This window comes from Aulonocara stuartgranti, assembly GCF_965226115.1.
Source record: "Aulonocara stuartgranti genome assembly, chromosome: 4".
Classification (NCBI taxonomy): domain Eukaryota; kingdom Metazoa; phylum Chordata; class Actinopteri; order Cichliformes; family Cichlidae; genus Aulonocara; species Aulonocara stuartgranti.
The window spans coordinates 5,787,504-5,815,449 of NC_138942.1; the positions used below are offsets into that span (position 1 = coordinate 5,787,504).

General features: G+C 42.8%; 1 protein-coding gene and 2 long non-coding RNA genes across 3 annotated transcripts in view; 2 read left to right on the forward strand and 1 right to left on the reverse strand.

Moving 5' to 3' along the window:
- The window catches only part of LOC309705874, a 41,769-nt gene extending 34,291 nt beyond the window's left edge, over positions 1 to 7,478 (forward strand). The window contains exon 3 of the long non-coding RNA XR_014276625.1: positions 7,410 to 7,478. This is a non-coding gene — a long non-coding RNA (uncharacterized lncRNA). The remainder of the gene's footprint in view (positions 1 to 7,409) is intronic.
- LOC309705802 lies at positions 966 to 2,892 on the forward strand. The gene is made up of 4 exons (XR_014276616.1): positions 966 to 1,099; positions 1,701 to 1,741; positions 2,522 to 2,563; positions 2,769 to 2,892. It is a non-coding gene; the product is annotated as an uncharacterized lncRNA (long non-coding RNA).
- The window catches only part of shank1 (SH3 and multiple ankyrin repeat domains 1), a 103,568-nt gene continuing 79,612 nt past the window's right edge, over positions 3,991 to 27,946 (reverse strand). The window contains exons 17-27 of the mRNA XM_082531918.1: positions 24,421 to 24,503; positions 24,204 to 24,328; positions 23,513 to 23,648; positions 22,629 to 22,709; positions 19,021 to 19,047; positions 18,854 to 18,910; positions 18,524 to 18,639; positions 17,181 to 17,304; positions 13,049 to 16,577; positions 10,705 to 11,595; positions 3,991 to 7,499 (exon numbers count right to left, since the gene is read on the reverse strand). Coding sequence (XP_082388044.1) covers positions 7,412 to 7,499; positions 10,705 to 11,595; positions 13,049 to 16,577; positions 17,181 to 17,304; positions 18,524 to 18,639; positions 18,854 to 18,910; positions 19,021 to 19,047; positions 22,629 to 22,709; positions 23,513 to 23,648; positions 24,204 to 24,328; positions 24,421 to 24,503 — 5,257 coding nt within the window. The 3' untranslated portion in view covers positions 3,991 to 7,411. The remainder of the gene's footprint in view (positions 7,500 to 10,704; positions 11,596 to 13,048; positions 16,578 to 17,180; positions 17,305 to 18,523; positions 18,640 to 18,853; positions 18,911 to 19,020; positions 19,048 to 22,628; positions 22,710 to 23,512; positions 23,649 to 24,203; positions 24,329 to 24,420; positions 24,504 to 27,946) is intronic.

Consider the following 27,946-nt stretch of genomic DNA (forward strand, 5'->3'; position numbering starts at 1 on the left):
AAAAACAAAAAACAAAAAAAACTGAAACACTAAATCACATTTATTTAGGAATCCTTGTCTCTTCTTCTTACAAAGCAAATTTTCTTGTTTCAATAATACCACAAAATCATACTTTTAAATTCCAGGCATGTTTTCAACTATCCTTGCATCATGTTCATCCCAAAATGCAAATGAACTGGTGACTCAGTAACATCGCCTGTTTCTTCCATGCATCCTTTTTAACTTTAATTTAAAACTTTTTTTTTTGTATTTGAGGAATATTTTAAAATACTTTGTGCAGAAAAAAGCTCAGAATACTTATACATTAAAATATCTGAAAATCGGGACTTTAAAAGTGAGGTGCACTATGTGGAATAGTTACAAACAAATACATTTCAAAAATAGCCCAACTCCATGCATGTGTTTGGACTGTGGGATGAAGCCAGAGAACCCACGTAGACACTGGGAGAGCATGTAGACTTCACAACCCAAGACCTCCTTCACCACATGTCACAGACTTTGGTCTATTGTAAATGACGACTCATCCACCTGCATTGTTTTATAGTAACAACGACTGCAGAAAACAACAGCCAACCACTGACCACATTTTGGGACCTATGAATAAAACTGCCCTCTACTGGTTACTAAGGGTAACTGTACCTGCAACCCTCTGGTCTAGCCTTAACTTTAATGGTAATAAAGTAGTAATATTAATCATTGTGACCACCAGGGGGCAGAAATCCATACAAGACAAAATTACAAACACAAAATCACGTTTTTCACTAACTCTGCTCCTCACAGATTCACTCATTACAACTGCTTCCCTTTCATTCGCATACATATATTCTAGATTAGAATAAAGAAAAAAAATAAACATTTTAATAAAGTATGCTTTCAGTTTTATCTATTGTTTCAAGGGCCTTTTTACCACATTGTAGGTTCAACATCTACAATCGAAACTGTTTCTGAAGTCATGGTGCTATTATACTCTGGTACAGTAGGTGGCGACATACGCCTTTAAATAGCTTCACAGTCTGCCACTGAAGCCAAAGAAGAAAAAGAAGACGAAGACTACCGCGGTAGCAGAAGCAGAAGCACGCTTTGTTTTCTGGTGGAAATGGTAAGATCATATTATGAATGTTGCTCAGGTTAAGGTTTGTTTTGTGTTGTTATCTGTGGAAGTTTCAGGTGAAGCGGTCCGACTGACTGCACATCTGTAGGTGGAAACAGTTGCGACCTTTTGCTCGGACATTACATTTTTAAGGTCTCTTCTAAGTATTGTGAGCAAAGGCACCTTTGAACATATCTGAAGTAACTTGAGCTGGTTGCGATGCTGTTGTTGGTTCACATGTTTACTAGCAGTGGAAGTAACCCGACCATCGTGGGCCTGTCTCCACGTGGTCAGCCTTTAGCATGGTAGCTCACAGTGTGTTGCCATGTGAGGAGTAATTGGAGTATGATCAGGCAGTAAGACTTGAATTAATTTTGGGTTGTAGTGATTAGTAATACTGCATGATCGCTTTTATTTCAAGCGGTATGAGGATGTGCTTCCCCCCTCCCCTGATGACTTGCACTGGGCTCTGAGTCTGGATGAAGACAGCTGTGCATCTTTGGCCCTGACAAGCCAGAGTTTCTGAGGAGAAAGCAAACCAAGTGTTACACGTGCTGAGCTTCTTTACACTTCACTGACTTTGTTTTTTCTTATTTGTTAATGTTTTCAGGACTTTGAGTGAAACCGCTCAGCTGCAGCGGAGCCTTAAAGGTAAGGATTATTTGGGGTTTTCAGCACTCATTCTTTAGTTAGGATGTGTAATCTTATGAGTCCTTGCAAAATTAAGAGACAGATGCAGTTTCAGTCTGTGTCCACTTGAGAACATTAAAGACTTCCTGAGGACTATGATGGTGGGGTGAGCATCCATCCATCTGTTTATTCATTTTCAAATACTTGTCTGGAGCATGTGGGCAGCAGTCTAAACAGAAAGGCCCATCTCTACCCAGCTCCTCCAGGTCTTTTGGGGCTGTTCACATGCCAGCTAAGAGATGAAATCTCTAGTGGGTCCTGGGTCTGCTCCAGGGCCAGCTCCTTGTTGGACATGTATGGAAATTCTAATGTTAATCTGTGCCAGAGTAAATAAAAGCACCCTTAGAAAAATAAGTATTTTATTACAATCCTTCGGAGGAAAGCCAAACCCTGTTAGGGTTCACAACAATCATTTGTATTCAGGAAAAAAAGATAAAACAGGATCTGTTTTATTGTGACTGATCAGTTATTAACCAATAGGAGTGCAGCGTTCCTCAGTTTTTCAGGCGGATCCTCCTTACGTTCTTGGTGGCTGCTCTGTTTTATATATGCTGTCTATGATTTGTAGCTGTCCTTCTCCCCTGATGACTTGCACTGGGCTCTGAGTCTGGATGGAGACAGTCGTGCATCTTTGGCCCTGACAAGCCAGAGTCTCTGAGGAGAAAATCAGAAACTCTGCTGTAAAAGTAATGGCTGTGACAAAAAAAAAAAATCCCTAACTCTTTATTTTTGTCCTTTCAGTTCTGAAAAGGTGGAAATCCTCCGAGGATGGACATTAATCAGGTTCGTGTCATGTAACACTGCTTTTTCATATCTAAAGTCTCATTTCTGGTGATGCTTTGCACTGGGCTCAGAAATCAGTGGTGACAGAAGTGCAGCTCTGCCCTTGACAAGGCGGAGTCTGAGGAGATGAGCAAGCAAAAAATTAAAATTGTAGGTCTTCACTGACTGAACTGTTTGCCTGACTGCTGTTTTGTTACTTTTTCAGGTACTGATACTCCAGAAGAGAACTTCCTCATAACAATTCTGTGATTATTTTCTTATTTGTTGTGATGTTTTAATTGTAATATCTCATATTTGCTCTGATTCATCAAATAAAATCATACATCTTATGTTTGTTTGGTCTCTCTTCTACAAATATCAGCTGAAGATGTGGTGACTTTGTGTTGGATAGCAAAAGTCTTGAACAAGGGGGTTTGAGTGAGTCATCACAGGTAACACACCTGTGATTACTCAGTTTGTGGTGTCATGCTCACGTGCTCATAACAGCAGGCATGTATCCAGGATATAAAATGGAGTGGTGTCTTTGAGTGGATCCTGGTTTAACAATCGAGCAGTTAAAATACCCTGACATGTGCATGCATTGAGAGACGTGGCTACACTGAAGCACCATGGGGATTCTATTGAAGCACATGACATAGATGGGTGGCTCTGCTAGGAGGCCTAGGGGTACCACTGTTCACCTCTGGTACTCTAAGGCTTTTTTTTTTTTTTTTCTTCTGTCATTCACCACAGCACTACATGTCTGATTTGACATACTTTATTTTATTTACATCAGGTAACTTTTCTGACGCAGCTGAGGAATTTATCTTCTCCCAGATCTGAACCAGCGATCTTTTGTTTGTTAGGCCAGCATGTAAACCACTGATTCACTGTGTGTGTGGTATTGTAGTATTACTGTTATGTATTTTGATTGATCTAGTAAGGTCAGCGCTGCTTCCCAGGAAAAAAAAGATTATAAAACAGTCAGGAAAACACCTTAGGCCGGGCTTAAAGTACAGAACAGCACCACTGCTCCTTTGGACATTCAGTAGCTAACATACGAGGACAAACAGGCCAAGAAAACTTTCACTTGTACCTTACGATCTTCTGTTACCTCATTAAGGGTATAATGTGATTAGTTTGTGGTGTTTTTTTTTTTTTTGTTTTTTTTGCTGCTGCTGCAAGAATTACTTTGTTACGGCTGTATTTGCAGATTAGAAGTGGATAACTTATTTTATTTCTGTTATTATAAGATAGTGACTTGTTCTTACACAGTATTGATTTAACAAATTAAAAAATCGGAGGCACCAATTTGATGATCTCAAGAAAATATCACATATTAATTTGGACTGATATCTATCTGGAGATCGAGTCACTTAAAAGAAATGATTCTAAGGCCCTTTAATATTACATTTTTGCTCTGTTATTCACCTGGGTGTAGACTTTTTGTCTACACCCAGCATATATTCTGCACTGTGGGATTATAAAGTAACACTTTCATCCCTAAGGTTGCTTAATGTGCTAAAATATTGCTATGCCATGTTTTTTCTTTAATGGCACAGTATCAGGCTGTTGCCAGATTAGCATGAAGTCTTCAACAATTTCTTCAGATGATGATAAATTTGTGACCTAAAAAGTGAGTTGGGTAGATGGAAAGATGATGAAAGAAATCATTCAAGAAATTACAAACCATTAATTAGAACTTTGTTTCTGTATCTTTATTATAATTCTAACAATTTATCTCTTAAAACATTTGAAATTCATATATGTTTTATATGAATGTGTGTATATGCATATCACATATACATATATATTCTGTAAGTTACTTTTCAGCAGTTCATATTCTCATTTTTTTAAAAGATCTCTTAAAGGAAAAGAAGTGCTTTCTATAGAGTCAGACCGATTCCCTCCGATATTCACTTCTCCAATGCGACTACGAAACGCAAAGAAAGGCTTAAAAAACAAAAAACAGCATCTCACCAGTCACTTAACAAGATCGTTGTATGAGCAAGATGTTTTTTTAAATCTTATCCAGAGTTCTTAATTGGCCCTATGTGCACTAGCAGACTTTGAGACATGTAGAGTCACACTCGACTTGTTCACCCCTTCAAAACCTCCGAAAGGGAAATGTGAAAAAGCTGGTAGTGGAAATGGGGCCGTTGCATATTATGCTGGTAATAAAACAATGAGCTATGAGCATACTAGCACATGTTAGCGACTGCAGAGGGTGCTCTGTACATACGGGAAGATGCAAACGATGGGTGAATACGGAGCAGAGCTCCTAATCCCATCAGATTATCAACAGTGGGAGGAGGGGGTGGTTGCAGAGAACAGGTCGAACTGTATAGAAAGCAGAAGAGTTAAATAAATGCAATTTACCTTTTCATGTTAAACATTATTTGGAAGACAGAGATTCTTTAGAACTTTTGAGATATTTTTTTCTTTTTTACATCTTAAACCATAGTTAGACCATTATTTTCATCGTCCTTATTGCTATTTCCCTTGAATTCAAATATAGTCTTTCCTTAGCCATCTGCAAAGAGCAAATACAAAAACTGTCCCCCCTTAGTTACCTTTGCTAAATCGCATATATAGTCTGTATGGATGCATTCATGCATGTGCACTTTTAAGCAAGGTGACTATGAAAATTCTTAAATCTTTTGGCAAAAATAGACTGACGAAAGCAGAAAAAATGCACATTTGATATGTGTTCATGGACTCAAAAGCAGCAGGAGAGGTGAAGCGTTGTTCAAGGTAGAGAGGTCATGACAGAGCCCTTATATTTAATCTCAGCAATAGTAAGACAAGCAGGACTTGGGGATGGGATGAGATGTAAATGTGCCACAAAAGCTGATGTCGGGGGGATCACACCGGGTCACAGGAGAAGAGTTAAACTTGGGTCTCAAATCAATCGCCAGGGAGTGAGATATATATATATATATATAGATTAGAATGTTATAGAGAATTTAAAAAATATTATTTTGTATTATTCTAAATCATTTTCACTCAGAGCAACAGCTGCTACATTTTTACAGCATATTAAGTGGTGAATAACTTTTAAAAGCGTGAGAAAAATATATTTTGAGGCCTTAAAGGTTAAAAGGTGATTTTGATTAAAGCTTCACAGTCTCACAACAAGAGAAACAATAAGGAGAAAGGGGGGAAAACATAATATTCTTAAATGTGCTTCACATTTAATTGCAGTGCTTCTTGTCACATAGAAGCTATGTTAAGGGTACATTATGCATCTTTCAGTTCAAAAATACCTACATGTACATATATATATTTATATATCTATATAACCACAACAATTATCTTCACTTCACAGTCAGAGAAATAAGCTGACTGCACGAAAGCGCCACCTTAGCCACCAAAGGCAGAAACCGGGACTCTCTGAAGATCCAATAACAGTAAGGACGATGATAGTAATGATAGATAGTAACAATAAATCTCTTCATATCAATATCAGTATTCCAGTATTCCCATTTAAAGTTTAAAAAGTGTAAGAACAATCATAGTATTAAAACTCGATATAAGCGTTTTTCTCTGGGATCCCCTCGGCCGGGTTTTTCCTCCTGGGTTTCGTCGACAGACGGAGAGAGGCCACTCCTGGAAGGAGCCGGGGGGATTAAGTGGGAAAGAACAAGAAAATGGCAGTTTTTACTCCTTCCCTCCCCTCTCCTTTCCAGTCTGCCTCGCACAGAAGGCCTGAATGAGAGTACAACACTTGCCTTGATGCTGAGAAAGTCTTTCTCCGTAAATAAAATCAGTCTCTTTGCGTCGTCGCAAATCCCAATGAAAGCACAGTCTGTCTCCGTTTTGTACATCTCGGATCCAAACGTAGCGTGTGTGTCTATATATAAGGTGTCCCATAAATTCTAACACAAACACAGGGAAGTGCTTGTGTTTGTGTTTACATGTTGGTGTATGCATGCAGGCATGGATAGAGTAACTCGGGTGCCTGTGTGTGCATATCTGTGTGTTCATTTACTTTTATGTTGTTGGTCTGGGCACTTATTTTTGCTACAAATTTGTGATACAGTGACCAGTCTGTATATACGTCATTATAAGACTTAAGATAATAAAGAGCTATAGAGAAACACACATACACGCGTGATCCCGATCACAGGATCTGCAGTGAGGACAGAGCCCTACCAGTGGTGAGGTAAAAACAAGACGCAACCAAACACGCAGCTTATCCACACGCAGCTTATCCACCGGCGACCTCGCCTCGTTTTAAAGAGACGCGGAGGCCGTCGCGATAACCTGCCCTACGTTCACCATTCACACAGATAAAGCCTCACTCTGGCACACATTCATCCTCATTCACCCTCAAGTACTCAGTCCTCTGGGATATTTATTATGAAGTCAGCATCCGCTCTTTAATCGTAAACTTTAAACCAGCCAGCTGAGGGGGTAAGAGCACTACTCAACAAGATGACTACGTGACACCTTTTCATTTCTTCAGGCTGCCTCTTTTCCAGTCTAACTGGCTTATTTTTGTTCCTCTCAAGTATTTGTAATCTCTGCTGCAGCCACAGACATTTTGGATGAGAGGGCGTTTGCGTTAATTGTGTTGATTGGTGTGACCGTGCGTGCGCGTGGGGAGTGTATTTGTGTAAATCAGCCTGCCACATGTGAGCAGCGCCAGCCGGTGTCTTTATGGATCGCCAGCCCTTCCTCCATCCCTGTGTTTCCACCTCCCCTTGGGCCTCGACTTCCTCTTTCTGATGCTCTCTGTGTGAAATCTGGCCCCCCTTCATTTGTTGTGTGAATCCACCATGGATAGCAGCAGCAGTTGTGTCTTCCTCCCTCATTGGCTTCAACCCCTCCTTCTGTGCCTCTCTCTCCATCTCTGTATTTGCAGCCTCAGCTCCGACTCCCGTCGTCCCTCCTCCTGTCCGTCTGTCCATCCCGAGGTGAGAGAACAGAAATGGGAAAGGGGCTGCTGGACAGCCTGCGGACAAAAGAAAAAACGCAGGACACGCGTGATGTTTCCAGCTTTCTGTGTTTGTTCGTCCGTGGTGTGGTTGTGTGTAGTTCTACCCTCTGACCCACGTTTGTAAAATGGAGAGAATAAATTGGTAAATCTGCTGTGACTCATGCAAATGGACAAGCAGTGTGACTAAGAAAACCGGGAAAACATTGGCCATCGCACTTGATGCCTGAGCAGTTGGGTGTATCTAAGTTCACCCTGTTCTTCCTGTAACACTGTAGTTAATGTTGCTCCAGGATCGTCACTGCAGCTGACCGATCATGGTGCTCGGAAGTCACAGCTTTGTGACACAAGTTAGGAAAAGTTTGACTTTAAAGTTTTCTGGAAGTCAGGTGAGGTGATAAGACCAGCAAGATGGCAGACGAAGCAGAAGTCTGTACTAAAAGGCCGAATTTGGGGCTTGGCAAGATAACTTCATATTTGACCTTGAGTTGTGTGTTACTGTTCCATAAACCCCAACTTATGATCTTATAACAGGGCAACTATTTGTACTCGTTGACCTTATATCAGATTTATTTATATAGTGCTTCTGTATTCTTGCCAACCATTCACAACACTTTATCTGCCTCATATTCACGCCGATTTAAAATCAGAAAAATCTTTATTTTTATATCTGTATAAGCTTATTGGTGCTGCCCTGCACAGCAGTTTCAGTTTCTGCATGACCCTTGGAAAAATTAGTTGCCACTCTTAGAACAAATAATTATTATATCTTTGTCAGATCTTCCTGTATCTAATGATAGAGTTATAATACTAACATTATCGTGAAAGGTCTGCCTTCTGTTCAGATTTCAAATTAATTAAAGTGCACACTCTCTCATACAGGACTTTTATTATCACACATACTCAGTTATGCTGTTTAAACTCTTCAGATATTTCTAACATTACAGTTTGCTCTGTAAAATATTCTGGTCAGCTGCCAGTAGAACCGTCCATACTCATGGCTGGTCATAATGCTGACAACATGCATTCTCATAGCCACATTGGGAAACCCTGGTTTGCTTTATGGAGTTGGTATCCACCTTTCGGTCACCTCCTAGCCTGATTGGTAAAGTTGGGAAAAGTGTATTCACACAAGGAAAAGATATCGTCGGCAAGTTAAATTCAGTTCCAAGCACAATCTTCAGGTTGTGTTTGTTAAATTTCACTGCACAGACTGTAGTTTTGTCCTATGCAAATCTAAAAGTAATTGTTAAGTTTTTATTTTTAGACATTCTGGAAAATTTGTTCATGCATTCATGTCTAGTGGGCCTGATTACTGCAATGCTCGTTTTGCTAGAGATAAGTAGGCTGCAGTCTATTCAGAATTCAGCTGTAATGTTATTAACTAAAACTCACTCCAGTTTTGGAAGGGCTAAACTGGCTTCCAGTATCCCATAGAAGTGATTTTGGAATGCTCTTATTGTATTTTAAGCCCTAAATGGTCTTGGACCATGGTACAACAGTCTGTTACTTTACGTCCCATCTCGCACTCTTAAATCTGTCACTGCCAAAACGTTAGACATATAATTTCCTCGGAGAGATAAATTTGGGATGTAGTGTTTTCTGTTGCCAGCTTATCCTGCCCAAAACGTTGGAACAACCTACCTCAAAATATTCAGGAAGCAATCTCTAAGAGTTTCTCGAAAGCATTGGTCTTTAATCTTGCAATTAACTTGTGGCCCTACTTGAAATTAATCACTGAATCCAATTCAAGCAAGAGGGTGCTGTTCTTCAGTGACAATAAATCTAAAGCTGTCAGGATCCTGAGGTAAGAGGGGTCATTCTAGGAACCCACCGGGTGTCCTCTGCTGACTTTGCAGGGCTTGCAGTGTAGCCAGCAGATATTTCTCCAAAGACTTCCTGTGCCACTAATTGATTAAAAATCCAAAGGATTATTTTTTTAAGGACTATGATAAGCAAAATGATGTTAAAGTGATGGTTAAAAGATTGCATTACAGCAGTCATTTGTTCTGAAAACTTTTTTACATGTATGCACCAAAGTCAGTTCACATATGATTGGTCAACAGAAGTCACACCACAAACAGGAAGTGGAAATCGCTCACCTACAGATGTCTAGACAGACAACCTGTCTAGACAGGGCTGACTAGTTTAAAGGGCTGACAACCTTTAAACTATAGTAACTGGCCCCATGTTACTTTTCCCCATGGTGTCCCCAATCACCACTATGTGTAGACTTGGAGATATATAACAAAATAAGAAAAATAACCCGAATAACAAGGAGTAATAACACAAAAATCTTTTATCTTTACCTAATTCCACTGATAATGAAAAAAGTAACATTGATGCAATGTCAGGTCAATTTATGTCTTGGCAAAAATCATTTTAAAAATACTGAAACTGCCATGTTATTTTTATCTTATGGAGCCCTGGAATTCCCAAAAGGTGAGCTTTTTATCTGCAAACAAGATCACTGAATTGTGGTGAATTAATTGTCTTGTGCATGCAGAAATTAATATGCTGCTCTAAAAGCTTAAGCTACCCTCAGCCACATTACAATGGGCAGAAATAAAATAGCGAAGTTTTATATTGACGAATATAATTTACAGTGAGTCTCTAACACTTTCAGATACACTATATTTGGTAGCTGTCCACATTTGAAGTTGTATGTATGTCAAGTTATCAAAGTAATAGCTTATGTATGCACAAATGAGAATAATTTAGTGCATATGAGTACGAAATTTTACGACATAGGACTTCAGTAGCATGTGGATTTTTTAAGGTAAGATAAGGAGAATGCTTATTATTGGGGCGATCGTGGCTCAAGAGTTGGCAGTTCATCTTGTAGCCCCAGCTTGGACAGTCTCAGTCGTTGTGTCCTTGGGCAAGACACTTCACCCACCGCCTACTGGTGATGGCCAGAGGGGCCGATGGCGCGATATGGCAGCCTCGCTTCTGTCAGTCTGCCCCAGGGCAGCTGTGGCTACAACTGTAGCTTGCCTCCACCAGTGTGTGAATGTGAGAGTGAATGAATAATGGAATTGTAAAGCGCTTTGAGGTTCTCGAAAAGTGCTATATAAATGCAATCCATTATTATTATTATTATTATTAACATCGGGTGTAAGTGCTATAAGCACACATAGTACTGAATGGTATTAACCAGATAGAAATCGCATTTTAAAGGTGGCATTAAAGAGGCTTTACAGGTTGCACTTAGCAGCCATACCTGTCCATTACACTCCTCAGGGCTCGTTCTATATTCATGCGGTGACCCACTCGTGTCACACCCAAATCCAGATAGTCGTCCTTGGTCAGGGAGGGCAGGTGGGTGCCATCAATCTCATTATCCAGGAAACGCTCTCTGTGCTCCCCCAAGTTCAGGTATCCCAGCCAGTCTGCGACGTCATACTTGGTCCAGTAGGGCAGCGGCTTGGAGGCGAAGGGCTTTGTGGGAGAAGGGGGAGGTAAATGGGGGTAACTCAAGCAGGGAGGCGGAGGGAGAGGGTGTAGAGGTGGAGAAGAGGCCCCAGACAGGAAATGAGTTGGAGAAAGTGATCGAGAAACTACTAAGGTTGAGTTTGGAGGAGGCGGCGCGCCAGAGGGGGCAAACAGGGGAGGCGAAGGAGAGAAGTAGGGGTCTCCGAGAGGGTTCCCAGGTGATGGCGGAGTGACCGAACCGCGGAGATCATAGATGGCACTGTACAGAGGTGAGGTAGGGAGAAGTGGAAGGGATGATGGCCGTGGTGGGCCCATATTGGGTCTCTCTGAGGGTGAGATGAGGGGGCTGGGTGCTCGCCTTCGCTGGAGAATGTGTGATTCTGCTTTACGGGACTCACGACTGGGGATAAACTGGAATTCCAAGGCTTTGGTCCTGTAGACAGGTCTGTGTTTGGGAGAAGTAGGATAAGGGGAGTAAGATGTCGGTGACAGTGGGGAATGTGAACGTGGCGGCTGAGAAGTTGCTGGAGGCTGCGGAGATGGTGATCGTCCCCAGTTGGGGTACTGGGAGGCAGGGGTGGGAGACAGAGACAACGATGGCTGCGATAATGAGATCGGCGACGGCGACAGAGATCGAGCTGAGGGCGGGCTCAGAGCTGAGGCTGAGTCTTCTGAAAATCTGTGAGAAGAAAGAGAGAAATTATCACAGGGGAAAAACAGTGATGTAAAAAAAATTACAAACATACACACACTAAGGGAAACAGTGTCCAGCTATTTTAGACCGTGTGGAGTAAAGTGCAAAAAATTGATTTGAAGGTTAACATTTTTATATTTTTTCCTGTCACATTATCAAAGTTATCACAGCCATGAGTCCATGATAATGATAATATCACAATATTTACACAAAATTAATTCCTTAACCATAGTTTTACAGTATTTTACAGACAAAGGGCTTCAGCATGGTTTGGTATGTTGCATTCAAAATGAGAGGAAACAAAATAAGCAGAGTGTATTTAAAACTTTTTAAAAGGCATTATAATATTCAAAATATTATTATATCTTGGTCAAATCATCACAACCTCCTAGCATTAACCAGGCTCCCAGTCACATCATTTAGATTAACCTCCCTCTTTATAAAGATTTCTTATAGAGATTTCTCTAGTTCTTCTTATAAAAGAACTGTGAGGCCACTAAATACCTGAGACTTCTCATTTCTGATTCTAACTTGTTTAGCACGTGGCTAAAATGCAACCTAATCCTATCCCCGGTGGACGTTAAGTGACAAAATAATAATTCCCTATATATTTGTAATGTTATATATGTAGTGTTCAGTGTGTAGACAAAACATCATCAAAGGAAATAGACCAACAAACTGCAGAGACTCAATCAGGTCAGCCACAACATGTGACACACCTTTGAGTCAAGCTGCGGGGCAAAGTAGTGTATTTTAACGGAGCTGCGAGTAGTAGAGGAGAAGCAGCAGCAAGAGTGGACAACAAACTGGTCATTAAAAAGAAAATAAAGTCCTCAAAAGCTTCACTCGGCAGTGTAACAGCTTAACTGAACCTATGCGAGTGACTCAGTGGGTTTGTTTTGGAACGTGAATATCTCCCATGTGAGAAAAGGAGCTGCAGGAACAGAGAAGCGTAGTAATCTCCCTACTTTAGTCAGCAGTAGTTAAAGCAGTTACTGAAAAGCAGGAAAGCTGTAATTAACCAAAACACAACTCTCTAATAATGACTGTCCTGGCATTGGATTGTTTTGTAATATTATTATGTGCACATTTTTATATTTATATATATATATTTTCATTTTTAATTATCACTGTCAATACGGTATGCTGCAATATCCTTGATTAGAGATAGAAAACAAAATAGTGTGGAAGTGCTCTATTACCTGTTTCTGCTTCTGAGAGAAAAACATGGAAAAAGCCAGAGAAATAAGAGAGGTTTACACAGTATAGACACACTTACGCAAGACATAAACAGACAGTGCACAGTTTGAGGTTTTTTCCACAGAAGCTTGCACATCACAAGTGATGTATTCAGACATTGACAGAATGACAGTAACGAAAAATGAAGTTCATGCTTTGACGAGAAAACATAATGCAGTCAAGTTACGGCAAGCCGTACCTGTGTCTGCTCAGCTGTGTCTGGCTGCTCCAGCTGTCCTTGGTTCTTTGCTGCAGCTTGCTGCTCAGTTCATTGATGATGCTGGGCTTCATACTGGATGCGGGAGGGTAAATTTTCTTCCCCTCTAAAAGCGCCCCACGCTGGCCGCTCCCATCGCCAGACATCTGACTCTCTCCCCAAAGAGGCTTCATCTCAGGAGTGCGTGGCCGCTCAAAATATGGTGAAGTGGGACGTCCCAGATTCTGCATGTCCCTTACTCCATATCCGTCCTGGCCGCTTTCGTCCTCTGCCACTCCCTCCTCGATCTCATCCTCTTCCTGTTCATCTCGCCGCCTGTGGGAGTGGAAGGACGCGGGAGCAGTGCTGGTTTGTCTTTGTAGCTCCCCGGCACGACCTCCCTCTCTGAACCTGCTTGTTTTAGGGTAGGTGGATGCTGCTGCCGTAGCGTTCTGCATCTCAAAAGTCTGTCCATCCAGGTAGCTCATGTAAGACTCCAGAAAATCTCCTGCCCTCTCTGCATCCCCTCCCCCTCCCATCCGTCCTCCAGGTCCTCCTCTCTCCCCTCTATCTAGTCTGTCTCCCCTTAGAGCCAGGATGCTGTCCAGGTGGTGGTCACTGCTGCTGCGACTGTCCAGCTCTTCGATCCCAGAGTCCACCACAGTCTCCTGGGACTCTCCTTTCTTGGCGGTCGGGGGAAGACGGTGGTGCTCTCCTGGCCTTCGGCTTCCTGTGATTGCGGCAGAAGATGCTGAATGCGTGGTGTGTGTTCGCTCCTGGTAGAGCTGCGTGGAGGTGCTTGTTGTGGTGGCAGCGGTGGTGGTTGTAGCAGCACAGCTAGCGGTCGTGGCATGAGAGGCAGTGCCCCTTTGTGGGACAGTGGTGGCAGCAGTGGACGAGGGCGCTGGGGGACCACGGTAGGCTGGAGGAGGAGCAACAGTGTGAGGGGGAGGTGTTGGTGAAGAGCGCCCATGAGTGTGAGTGCTGTTGTAAAGATGGTGGGACATAGAAAAGGGTCTGTGGTAAGAGCCAGGAGGAGGTGGGGGTGAGACTGATGGTGGAGGTGGAGGGCCCGAGGTGGGCTGCAGAGTAGAGGGTGAGGGTGGAGGCTGTGGGTTGGGTGATGTTTGTGATGGGGAGGGAGCAGACTGAGTCAGGTTTGCCACCTCACTGTCATAAGATGTGAGACTAGAGGCGGTGGAGTCCCCGGCCTGAGGTGAGTGAAGGGGTGTATGAGCAGGAAACCCACTTATAAATTGTTCTTTTTGGGGGGGCGGAGGGGGCGGTGGTGGAGGAGGTGGGGGTGGTGGTGGAGGGGGCGGGACCTGCTGTTGGCGGGAGGTCAGGTTGCTGGAGAGCATTGCGCGTTGTGAGTATCCCGATATTCCCCTGTCGAAGCTGTTGGCGAACTCTAAAGGGGGCGGGAGTGGGTCTGCGTAGACAAATTCATCATCTGCATCGACTGAGGGGGCAGGGGGAGGGAGAACCATCAGCCCACTTCCCGTGCTCCCTGTAGTGCTCCTTGTCTGCTGAGCACTGGTAGGAGGAGGAGAGGGAGGTGTGAGGGATAGTATAGTGGCATCACTTTGACTTTCCATCCTGAGAAAAGTGGGCCTCCGCGGCTGCTGTGACTGAGCGGCCTGGTGGGCGGCGCTTTCAGCCGCTGCTGCATTAGCAGCTGCCTGTTCCACCCTCCTCATGTAGCCCTCTCTCTCCTTGTCCCTCTCCCTTTCCCTGGACAGCTCCCTCTCCCTTTCCCTCTCCCTCGATCTCTCCCGCTCCCTCTCCTTGTAACTTGGCTGATACGGCTGAGACTGATAGTGGTGTGTGTGGACTGTTTTGTCCTCTGAAAAGCGAACTCTTAGCCCCTCACGGGCCCCTCCTCCTTCCCGCTCCCTCTCCCCACCGCCACCGTCCTCACCCCAAACTGTCCCAACTCCTCTGAGGATTCTGGGTGAGGGTGGCCGTCCGACAGTGGCTGTTGTGGCCGCCAGAGAAGAGGAGGTCACCAGGTACGAACTTGAAGACTGGGAGGCGGATGACACTGGTTGAGAGGTGACACTAGATGAAGGAAACACCACGCTCGACATTTGGCGGGTAAAGTGATGCTCCGCTCCCCTCCTTAACCTGCTGTCATCTCTCAGAGCACGCTCTCTGGCAGCTAGGGCAAGGCCTAGTGGCGATGTGGGGTCAAGAGCCTTTCCTGTTAGAGGGTGGATGAAGGTGGTGGTAGTAGCGGGTGCTGGCTGCCTGCCTGCTGCTGTGTATAAATCAGTAGGCACAGACTTGGGCTGATAGTCCAGAGCAGATGAAGAGTACTCAGGTAAGCCAAAAGCAGGAGGCATACTGCGAGTATGATGGATGAAAGTATCCCCAGAGAACATGCCCTCATCAATGGACTTGGACGGGCGCAGCCTCGTTGATGAACTTTCAGCCTGTGTGTTAAGCGGTTGCTGTGATACCTGAGTCCGTGTTACTCCTCCTATTCCATCGCTCACTCCTCCGAGGCTCACATCCTCCTCAGCAGACATGAACAAGGAGGCACTCTTTCTGCGGGCTTCGTGAAACCGCTCCCTGTCTCGCCGAGCTGCGCCCACAATGGCGGCCCCAAACTGGCTGGTAAAGTCCAGATTATCCTGGGCTCGAATAGAAGGCAAGGATGGAGGTGGGGGTGCTGGAATGGATGGTGGAGCAGGGGGCTGTGGAGCAGGGGTGGAGGGTGGAGGACCATGCGGTGTTTTGGATTCATCTGCCTCCCCTGATGCTGGAACATCAGCCTCCACGCTGCTGCCCTGGCTGCTCCGCCCACTGCTGCTGGTTGAGGGGGCCTTAACGATGATGGTGGGAATAGGAATGGAGCTTTTCTCCATGGAGCCTTTGCCCCCCAGCGTGCCCTGGCCCATACGCAGGTCCTCCACTTTAGACTGCTTTACCAATGGACCCTTACCTCGCCGCGCCCCTCCTTTAGGACCACCTGCTCCAGCGCCAGCTGCACTGCGGTCTGCACGCTGGGGTTGACTCTGGGTAGTCTGTTGTTGCTGAGGCATTACAGTGGCAATGCTAGACGGGGGGACAGCAGTGCTGTATCCTCTCCTAAGACCAGCTGCCTTGGCCCCTGCACCAGCCCCTACGCCAACTCCAACAGGCTCCCCAGTGTAGGCAACCTTCCGCGAAGCAGTCCTGCTTTGAGCAGTGTGGGCAGCTGCGTGTGCATATGGGGTTGTGTGGTCCACCGCTCCAGCACTGGGGCCTGTGCTGGCACCACCAGTCCTCTCCCTGCCTCCATGAGTGAAGTGTAATGCCTGGGAGTAGGGCTGGTAGTGTGCAGAGGTGGATGTGGACTGGGACACGGAGACAGAGGGCTGCTGCGATGTTTTTGTTCTCCAACCGAGTGGCGGAGCAGAGGAGAACGGTGGATCCGGTGGGGCTGTGGTGGGAGGAGGGGGGATGTCATCTGGGCCAGGCACCGACAAACTCCGGGCAAACTTCATGGCTGGAGGATGGAGGAACTGCTTCTCCTCCTCAGGCACCCCTACATAAAAGGAAAAAATAGGGATGAATTGGGGTTTAACTATGAGCATATAAGAAATAAGAAAAAAAGAAAGGGGGGGGGGGGGGGTGTTAAATGTACAAAGGTAGAGAACAAGAGAAGCTGAGAGTAATATATGAGAGTGTCTGTCTAAATCTGCCTGCCCAAGCACCTGCCAGCAAGTCTGTCCTCAAATCTTATGTTTGTTAGTATATAATTCAGTTAGTGCTACATATTCCACAAGCACTAGCAATTAGTAAGCGAAGCACAGCAGCATTTTTGATGTGGATCACAAGAGAGCACATGAATATTTCTGAGGGAACCTTAGCAAAGCCTTACTAAGCAACACACCCATAAAATAACCCATCAGAGGGAAAGAAAAATGTAGGTTACCAGCACTACTTCAGCACTACCAGCACTGTTAGAAATAGTATAAGACAAACAAATATCTTTTTTTTCTACAGATAAAATGCACAGAGTTTAGAGCCACAGACAGGACATTTTTGGCTACAGACAAACAGGTCAGCACAGCACAGACCTCTACTGGCCCAGAGGACAGACGGACAGGTGGACAGAGGGGCAGACGGAAAAAACAGACAGCCTCACCGATGGATTTTTGCCGCAGCATACCGTGCGGTGGGCCATGACCTGAGGTGTATTGTCCACGGTCGTAGCCTAGGCCCAACCCCGATGACATCACCCCCATCCCGGACTGATCCCCGTAGTTTGGCTGAAATGATAAAAATCAAAAGCCTGAAAGTCATGAGACGCACATGTATATAACACTGCATGGGAACAACAATAGATGAGACTAAAACAAGTCTGCAAATAGTTTCTTGTTTTGTTCTTCTTCACCGGTACAGCACTTGTTCACTTAGCAATATTTGTATGATTTTAAAGGTACTTTGTGTAATCATCCTCAGCAGAATTTGTCTTAACTTTCGCCACCAGGTGGCAGCATTCTACTGCTCATTGTTGCAAATAAAATTTAAGATGTGCTGCTATTCTTTTCACAATTTCTCTTTAGCTACAGCCATTTTTTCAAGGTTCTTTTCCTTTTGCCAGGACTTGCCATATATTGTTATGTTAATTTTATTATAAATTGTAAAACTTGTTGTGAGCAGTTTCATGTAGGAACTATTTTCTTTGAACATTTATTGCCATCTGCTTTGTTTATAATAGTTGTGCACCAATGGTTGGTTAGTAGATTTTCATCGTAGGACCATGTTTAGATTATAGCAGTAACATTTATAGACAAAAGTAAATACTACTTCTGGCTACTTTCGGCTTAGTCATAGTATGACCAAGATTGTCAAAGAAGACTTCATTTTTTATTCAATATGATGCATAATGAGTGACTAAGACCATAAAGTCATCAGCAATTGGTTTATATGTGGTTTCTAGTCTATCCTAAAGACTTGTATATTATAGGAAGTCTTTTGTCAATTACAGCTATCGCCATCTTGTGGTCGTTAGATAGAATGCAGGTTTAGACACTTCTGTATTGTTTTAATTTTTCCAATGTGGAAGAATGTCTATACTTGTGACAAAGACCTTCTTTCCCCATAGGCCTATATGTCCATTCTAACAGGCATTGGCCACTCAATTATTTGTTTTGTTTGTTTGTTTTTTAGCTTAGTTAGTTTATTTATTTATTTTTTTCAGCCCTAAAGCTTCTTTTATAAGCATAGTTTAACTGGTAATGTATTGATAGCATTTTTTTACGAGATTAAGCATTGTTTTAAGTGACCTGATAATACTGAGAAAGGCCAACTGACCACACTTTACCGCGCTATTATCTAAAACTACTTCTATCATATTTTTCTTTGAAATTTTATCCCACATATTTTTATCTCATTTTATGGTAGCCATGTTGGCACATACACACAAACACACACACACACACACATCTCTGAACACTCGTAAATTTACTGCAGCACAATACACACCTCATTGCCATAGAAACTTCTTCCCCTGTCCCTTTTTGGCCCCTGTCCCCGTGTCCCCGGCGCCTCATTGGTGCTGATTGTCTGCTGAGCTGCTGCAAGAATTTCATCGAGTTTATCTGAGAGAAGAAAAAAGGGGGAAAGAGACAGACAGAGAGAAGCAGAAAGAAAGAGAGCAAGAGAGACAAAGGAACATACGACAATGAAACAGAAAAATGGACAGCAACAAAATGAAGGGAACAATGTGCAGGAAGGGCCACACTTGACAAAGGTGGATGAGAAAGAGAGGAAGAGGTTCAGGAAACATCCGCTGAAAGACACGAGGTTTCTTACTCAAAGCCATCTGATAGACTGTCCTCTTCTTCTCGGTAACTTGTGAGGATTCGAATTCTATAGGAAGAAACGCAGGACAAGCTCGGTAAGACACTGCGTGGTGAGTGCCAAGTCATTTTGGACAGACATAAATACAATGCCTTAAACGGGAGTGCACCAGAGCATACCTGATTTTTTTTTCCAAGGGGTAGCAGCTGGAAGGAGGACAAAAGGAGACTTAAGTTTTGGCAGGATTGAAAGTGCAATAGCGTTGTTAATGTGAATACTAATCATATTCCCCAGAGCCCGACAAACTGAGTCACCTCTCCAAGCTTTTTCGATCTTCGATGTAAAACAACGTGCATCACACCCACGCTTTAGGACGGCTAAAGCATGCACACTAGTGTTACAGTAAATATGCTGTACACACATACAATATGCTCTGACCAACACACACACTATTGGAAGCAAACTGAAGCCAACTCCCACCTCTCTCCACTGTGAAATGGTTAAGATCCCGTCAGCAGGGGAGTGAGGACAAAGGAGACAAAGAAAAGCAGAGTTAGTGGTTAACCGAGTGAACAGGCAGGAGGAAAGTCGAGGAATTAAAGGTGACCCTTAGCATTCGCTGGTTTGAGTGAGTTTGTGTATGTGTATGCGTGTGTGTGTGTGTGTGTGTGGGGGGGGGGGGGGGGGGGGCGCTCATCTGCGCTACTCATACTCGAGCAGTTATATTTCATAATGTGTGGTTTATTGAGCTTGATTAAACAGCAATTAAATCTAATGCACAATGGTTAAACCAGCTATGAAGGGTTTCTGTGCTTGTGTTTATTTCATCTCTCACAAAATCTACACTGCACACATCTTTTCAAAATAAGCCATATTTTTATTGAAACAAGTGTCCAAACATATTTAAACAAAGCTTGAATGTAATTACTGTCAAGAAAACAACAATTTGTTGAATAAAGTGCACCGCAGGATCACTCTGGTTTTAATGCCCTTGTTATCTTGCAGCATGACTTCTAGCTGAACCGGGACACTGCACCAATGACAGGGGTGAGATAGTTTAATAAGCATCACAGCTAAATGAATTCTAATGCATTAGAGTAAGCATATGGCAGCGGCTGACATGGCTTCATCACACATTGTGCTCCTCTCACCTTGATTTAGTAGAGGAGGCACAAGCAACCAGATTCAAGTGCAAATGAAGAAACCAGATCTCAACTTTGGTTATTAAAGGACGAATGCACTTTATATTGAGTCAGACTTTAGATAAAGAGAGATTAGATTTACATGCTAAGCATCGCCATGGAGTATAGTGAACAGCACCCATGGGAGACTACTGTAACCCCAAAGATGGCGGTTGTCCCACCTCTGCCCTTAGAATAAGCCAATAAAATAGTCGAACTGGGACTCAACTATGATATTCATTTTGTTATACTGACACATGCAGACAGCAGAGGTTCACGGCAGATTTAGTTGCCTCGCATAAGGTAAAGCTCCTTGTTATCAAAGCAAAGATGTCGTAAATGCACTTTTTGACATTGTTCTTGGCTTACTATATCTATAACTTGAGTGCTCTGCTGTTGGTGAAGTCATAATATCGTGCAACTTTTCTACAGAAGTATAATATTCTGGGGCAAAGTTTTCAAGCCTGAATCTAAACTTCTTTTTTTCATCAAATTTCATGCAGTTTTTATGTCCCAGTGGCCAATGGTGTTATAGTTATGGATACATTCTCACTTAATTAGTACAGGAGTTTCAGAATAGTTGCCCAGAGACATTTAAAAAACCACTCCAAAGTGGAAAGACTTTCTTCTGCCCTGGCTGGGCACGAAGTTTTCAGGCCAAAAACCCGGTATGATCATATGATAACAGTATATAAGGCTTGACAGATTTTTCTTGTTTTAAATTAACACATAAATAGATAATATCGATGCAGATACCTTGTTAGGAATTGTGAAAAAGATATACAATAGAGTGGTTACAAATTATGCAGCATATGCTTGTATGTTTCTTAAGCTTAGTTTGGCTCCTCCCTCATTCATAAGGGGTCGCCACATTTGGTAGCTCAGCATATTTTTATACAGAATCCACTTCCTGATGCAACCCCAAATGGATTTGGAGTTGCATCAGGAAGGGAATCCTTCACTTGCTAGGTGAACAGTACTAAAAGCAACAATATTAATATGACTATTATTGTGTGTGCATTAACACTTTTGTTGCTTGGAGTGAAACTGTAAGGATCAGATCATACATACAGTGTTACTGGTAAGATTGAGGAGTCTATAGTGAGCATTGGGACAGTAGGAAAGTGGGTTAAGGGGTTTAGGAAACCTGCACTTGTGTGTCAGACTGGGTGCTCATGCTTTGGGTGGTCAGGTGAGATCACACCACAAAAACAGGGCAGGTGAGGGGAGGAGATGGGGGCGGAATTAAGCAAAAGCCTAATCTCTACACTCAGGTTCATCAAGTCTGATCCTGATTTGGACAAGACTAGAATAATAAGAAGAACAAGCTACTTGAAAATGATTAAACTGGACGCCCCAGAGGGGGCATCTCCTGCCAGGATGAAACCAGGGATCTTTTGAATGTTAGGTAAAACCACTAAAACAAGCCCAGATATTTTTTTGACACTGGCCCCTGGTGAGTGTATATGCAGCGACATCATGTAGAAGAGTGTGTATAGCTCTGGATAGCACATATGGGTCAACAATGCAAGGAGCTCAAGAGTTTATAAAAACAGATCTGAGACTACCTAACAAAGCCTAGCTGATCATTCTACTTATTCTCATGTCATCAGCTCTCATATATTATTAGCCGTTAACTGGGCATGCTCAGAACCAGAGCGTTTTAAGTGCTTGGAAGATATAACCCAATCAGCAGTAAAATACTGGCCAGCGTTCTGATCAGCAACTCTCCTCCCACTATTTTGCCTCAAATAGAGATGGCATAGCCACACATAATGCAGTCACCATAGCAACAGACCTGGAACAAAGTTTTTTTTTTCTTTCTTTCAATTTTTTTTTTTCAAAAATTACTCATCTCAATAATTTTATCCTTGGTGTGATTTTCTTCCAAATCAATAACAGAGATTTTCAACAAAAAAATAAATTAATTAAAAAATGGAGTGGCTATTTTGCAACTTTCTCACAGATGTATTAAGACCAGACACCTCGCTCTGATGCATGTAGCACCCGCAAACTCTGTTCAGGTGATACCTTTGCAGTTTCAGTGTTACCTTGACGACAAATGCTTGCTGAGTGTCAGCATGAGTGCGAGCAGAGGGGCTGGTAGGCTACTCTGTGGGTGCTGGGGTTAAGTGGGCGGGGCCAGGGAGCAGTAAGGGGTGCAAGGGGTAAGAGGCAAGAGAAGCGGGCAGTGAGAGAGGGATCACAGGGTAGATGGCGACACTCGTTTTGGGTGGGGTTACCTGTAGTGGGGGTGCTGGAAGTGACAGTGTGGAACCTCTGAAAGAACAGTGAAATGCATTGAGACTGTCATCCATGGCGGCAGCCAATCTTCTTTCCTGCTAGTTTCTATCACTGAATAAGTGCGCTCTCTCCTCACTACTGTCTTGCCATCTAAATTTAGCCCTTGCTCAACTCTCCTTCACACTTACAGCATCTTTAACAACCCCCAACTCTGGTTTCACACTGTCCTATCATTCAACACCACCTCAATCTGTTTCTACCCAGTACAGCACCCCGCTTCTTTGTCTACATCTTCCTAGCTCCCCTTACTTGTTTCAATTCATCTCTTTAAAAAAAAACAGTGGTTTAAACTAGTTTCTTACCCATCTCCTCCAATTCTGACGTCATTGATTTGGACCGCAGGGCAATAGCTGGAGTGCTCAGCCTTTTACTCTGCTGGGGGACTGGAGGAGAGTGAAGAGAAAAGGAAGCAGTGGTCAGTCAAGCTGTTCACGAACAAGGTTCAATTAGGACCAGAATTCATCAACAGCAGCCAACACCAACGTGTTCTCATCCCGTATACTGCCGTCCCGTCAGATGCCGCTGGCATCACTGAGATATCCACAAGATGTCCTTTGGCACTGGTTATGATGGTTGAGTGCCAATTTAGGGAGCCAGCATATGATTCAAGCCTGCACAGGAAAATTATACAAACACTTTTAGAGAGTGTTTTTAAAGGTGAGACCACAGTTTTTGTCCATTCAGATGATGGCAGTTTGTGCTGCATCACAGTTTTTCAACCATCTGTGGGGTGTCTGGTAGGGCTGGTTATTTAGTCAGATTTTAACCACAATTAGGACTTTGACTTCCTACAGTAAAAAAACCCCAAAATAATCTAAAGATGAACTAAAACTCATTTGTAGTTGAACCGTGTTTCCCATCTGGGAGCTTTCACTTGTTGGTTGGTTTAGGCACAGAAAACTTCTCGGTTAGCTCTGTTAGACTGTGCCTTTGCTTTAAATATACTTCTTCAAACATTAACCCTGCAAATTGACAAATGATGCCTACACAGTGATTAAACATGGCTCTGCGAGAGCTGGAAGTGAGAGAGTTGTCTATGCATTATGATAGACCTGTGTGCCACAGCAAAGGACATCTTGCGCAGTCGTCTGTAAGTGTCAAATAGTGACATTTTGTCAATGTCAAATTTGACACCCTAGGAATGAGAACAGGATGGCACTCCAGGAAGAAGAAAGCAGACTCTTACTTTTCTTCCTTGAACCCTCCTCCATGTCAGGGTTGCGGGTTACCATTACAACCTTGACCATGAGGCTGTTACCACCCTGCCGGATCATGTTGACGACCTGCCGGTGACCAACTTTCACCACATTCTGACCGTTGACCTGGGGCACAACACAGGTGTAGATATTTCTTTCTTTTAAGAAAATTCATTTTTATAACTTTCCCCTTCATTTACAGCATGTCAATGAACCAGATGGTTGACAACGTTAAGCACTTGTAGTTTAGAGTTTCTACACATCACTATTTATAAAAATTGTTCTTTGTTAGCTTTGGCTCACAAGGAATTGTTTCAAACTTTTTGTTTTTTGCTACTCTTGATTCTGTGTGATGTCAATGAAAGTTGGCTTAAAGGAAGAGGAAAACTGATGATCTGCACCAAAGCTTAGTAAAAGACAAATAATGACCTTTTTATTTAACTATAGAGCTACTTTAGCAAACTACAGAATAAAAATACAAACCAGGAAATGGGCAGAAGTAGTCTACTGTAATGTCTTTTTATTCACACTCACACTTGTCTAGATTGCTTCTCCTCATCTGCTGATTTTCATGGTGATTCAGTTGCAGATATAGCATTTTAATCAAGTTTTCTGACTTTGGAAATCAGATTCACTGGTAAATAATGACTATAATAAATAATAAATAATGATAATCACTACCTCTATTAGGAAATCCCCCATCCTGAGACCGGCTCTCCAGGCCACACCTCCCTCATCCACTGACTCCAAGTACTGCAGGGCAGGGAAGGCCGGGGTGGGGGTAAACTCTTCGATAGGAGTCTGAGCTGAAGATGGTGTGACAATATGAGATTGCATTAGCACTGCGTGTAAGATACTGTATTTTCAGTAAGGTTTTGTGAGCGTGCTCATGTCTTACCTTTTGCACCTCTTAGGACAAAGCCAAAACCCTCGCTATCTTTTTTCTGCAGAAGCACTGTCTTCTCCTTGATTATATAGTCACTACCAGAGAGGAGACAGAGGAGACACAGAGTATGATGGTTAGACACGTGCTGTACATCATTGCTCATTCACGATGATGGTTGGAAAAGCACATCACATCAACCTTTTTTCAACTATACCACTCCAGTCCAGTCTTCACGATTCCAACTTCCCCCCTGCGGTTACATCACCTGAAACTCCTATCAGCTGTGTATGGGTGTGAAACAGGTGCTCTGTATGAGGTTATACTTCAGCTTAGATTTTTTTGATATTATTAATATCTGCTCAAGAATTTGTTTTCAAATGAAATTATATCATAGCATCCTATTTATGTTTTTAAAGTCTAACATCCAGAAAAGTCCACCTCCAAGACTTCAGAGTTTGTCATTCATTATATTTCCAAGGTAGCTATAAAAGGGGCTTAAAATTATAGCAGATCTAATATAAAGCCTAATGTGACTGGCATTTTATATACTCTGAAATATGTTGCTCCTGAAAACATTAGAGAGGGATCAAAGGTAAAGGTTTATTCCTGGAATATTGTAGTTCCAGCCTAAAACTAGTTAATCTTAGCCAAACTTTAACCACCTTTAAATTGCAATCTATGCCAGTACAAGTACAGTGATGACTTAGAATCGTGTCTTTTTGCGCTTCACTTTCGTGTATGCTTTTTGACAGCGAGCATGGAGCCAGTTTTTACCAGAACCTCAGTCAGAGATGCTATATACAGTTCTATGGCGCTGCTTGTTGCCTCAGCAACAGCTAGAACTGGACGCAGGGAAATTTGGGTAGGTCCACACCAGAGCCAAGCTATGTAATGGTAAACTATTAGTCACTGACAGCAGAGAACAGGCACTGCATGCTCACAGGTGCGGCTCATATAGTATAGTATATTTTCTGTTCTGTGCTGTGGCACAGATGGAGTGTAAGCAGCCTGAGGTGTGATAGAAGTGCATTTACTGAAGTTCAAGTATAACAGCATTTCCTTTTAAACTTACTCTTTACAGTTATGGTTACAGAAACTCTCTCAACACCATGTATGTCCAAAGACAACACACAGAAAACAAAGTTATGCTTAAGCTAACTAATAGCTCTAAGGCCAGCTTACACTGGATAGGCTAACATACAAAAACACACAAAACAAAGAGCAATTCAGAATCACCAATGTGCCCAACACAAGAGAAAGGCCACCCAGAAAGATCCCAGCAGGTTCGAACCCAGAGCCTCCTGGTATGAGGTAACTACACAAGTACATAAAAGGACTTTTATTCACAGTCATTGCATTTCAGTGTTTGTCTTTATATTTACTTTGTGATGACAAAGATACGATGATTTATCAGCCAGCAGTGCTGAACACACAATACTCCAAAATTTTAATATATAATCACCGAGGACATTTTTCTCGACGAGTACTTTTTTTCCTTCTGATACTTCCTGGTAGGGCTGCCACGATTAGTCGACTAGTCACGATTATGTCGACTATTAAAATCGTCGACGACTAATTTAATAGTCGACGCATCGTTTGAAGCTTTGTAAGATCACAAAGGACGCAGGAATGAGTACCGGTAGTAGGATTTAAGAGTGTAATAACGGACTGAAACAGAAGATGGCAGCACTGCATGTACAAGGATGCCAGCTGCCGTTAAACCCCGAAGAAGAAGAAGCTGTGTCCCAGAATTCATAGCGCAGTTGTCAACAATGGCAGCAGCTAGTTAGTTTTAACTTTACTCTTATTATTCTTTCTGGGGCACAAAATAAACGTTTAACATATTTTCAGGCGAGAATGTAGCTGTGTAAACCTCAAATATCTGCTCAGTTTATCAAGACACCACATATTTTCAAAAGCGCTCCGACGTTTTCGGAGACGTCTGTTACCCACTAGCTCGTTAGCTAGGCGGGGGCAAGGCTAACTAGAGCCGTGAGAACACCGGACTCCCGGCAAATCGTTTTCAAACCCACCGCCGTCTTTCGCTAGTCAGGTTAAACATATATATAAGTCACTTAGATAACTTAAAAATGTTATTGTTTGGCTTTCTTTAGTATTTTATTTGTTCCTGAGTAAATCGGTTTGGCTGAGATTAAAGTTATAGTTTTTGCACAGCTAAAACTGTCAAGCAGACAGCTGATTGTCAGAAGTGTGAGACGCTGGAGAATATACTCCGGTGTCTTGTTATATTTTAGAAAGCAAGGAGTTTATTAAACTTCACCGAAATAATCTGCAAATTTCATTAAAAATTAATAAACTACCATCTTGTCTTTATTTTTAGTTAGCACAAACACTTCAAGCTGTAAGCTAATGATAGTTATATAAGAGCAGATGCTGCTGGTGCAATAAGCTGTACGCTGTACGTCCAATGGATGATGATCTGATTAGTCGACTAATCGCAAAAATAATCGGTGACTAGTCGACTATCAAAATAATCGTTTGTGGCAGCCCTACTTCCTGGTTATTAAAACCTTGGCTGTTTTCTTTATAATGGTTTATGTAGACAATATAATCACTTCTTACATCACTGAACACAGTGGTTCACAACATGAAGGGCAAGCAAATTTAGATACTACATATTTGTGCATTATATTTTCATAACCAGACGCTTTTGTTGTCCTGTTAGCACAGAGGTCAGACATATGAGACAATCTAAGGTCCACCACAACCTCAGAGGTATGCAAAGCTTGTTGTTATGAATGAAAAGGCCATACAAGCAACCGCTCAGTCACCAAGTGAGTCAGAGAGGTATATACATAAAACACGTTTCAGCTGTAACATACTGTAACCACTTGCTGATAATCCCACCGTGCACCAAAATAGTCCCAACCCACTCCATCTGTTCATCCCGCTCTCTTTTTCTCTTTACTGGCTTTTTCCTTATTTTACATTTTTCCATCCTGACGGCCTTTCCATAAAGCTCTCAATATTGGCTTCTTGCCCTTGTTCTCCAAACTTCTAATCATACAGTAACTTTTTTTTCTAATCACATTTCCCCCTCTTGATCTTTTTCTCTCAGTCCATTGAGTGCATGGTACTCTACAAGCTGTGAGAGCCTCTCTATCTGTGCCAAGGCTGTGTCTCTTTGTTATTCTCATCCGTTTCTGTCCATTTCTGCTACCCAGCACAGATCTCAAATGAAGGACCAAGTTAATGACTTTGCACGCAATACGGCAATAGGCATAATTACCAAAAAAATAAGGTAGGAATGAGCAGTAGCAAAAATCGCATTCATCCATAGAATTGCACAGCGTAGCACATTTTCTATAAAATATGACCTGTCAGAACTGTTAAATGCACACAGACATCAGACTGACGCTGGGTTAACCTGCTCTGTCTCGACATACAACATAAGCAACAAGTCATTGACTTATGTGCAGGTAACTTATTTCTTTACTGAAAAGGTTTATAGTCAAAAGGTGGTTTTTATTTCATCTGCAGTCCTTTATATTAAGTGGCATGGCTGTAATCTTCAAAA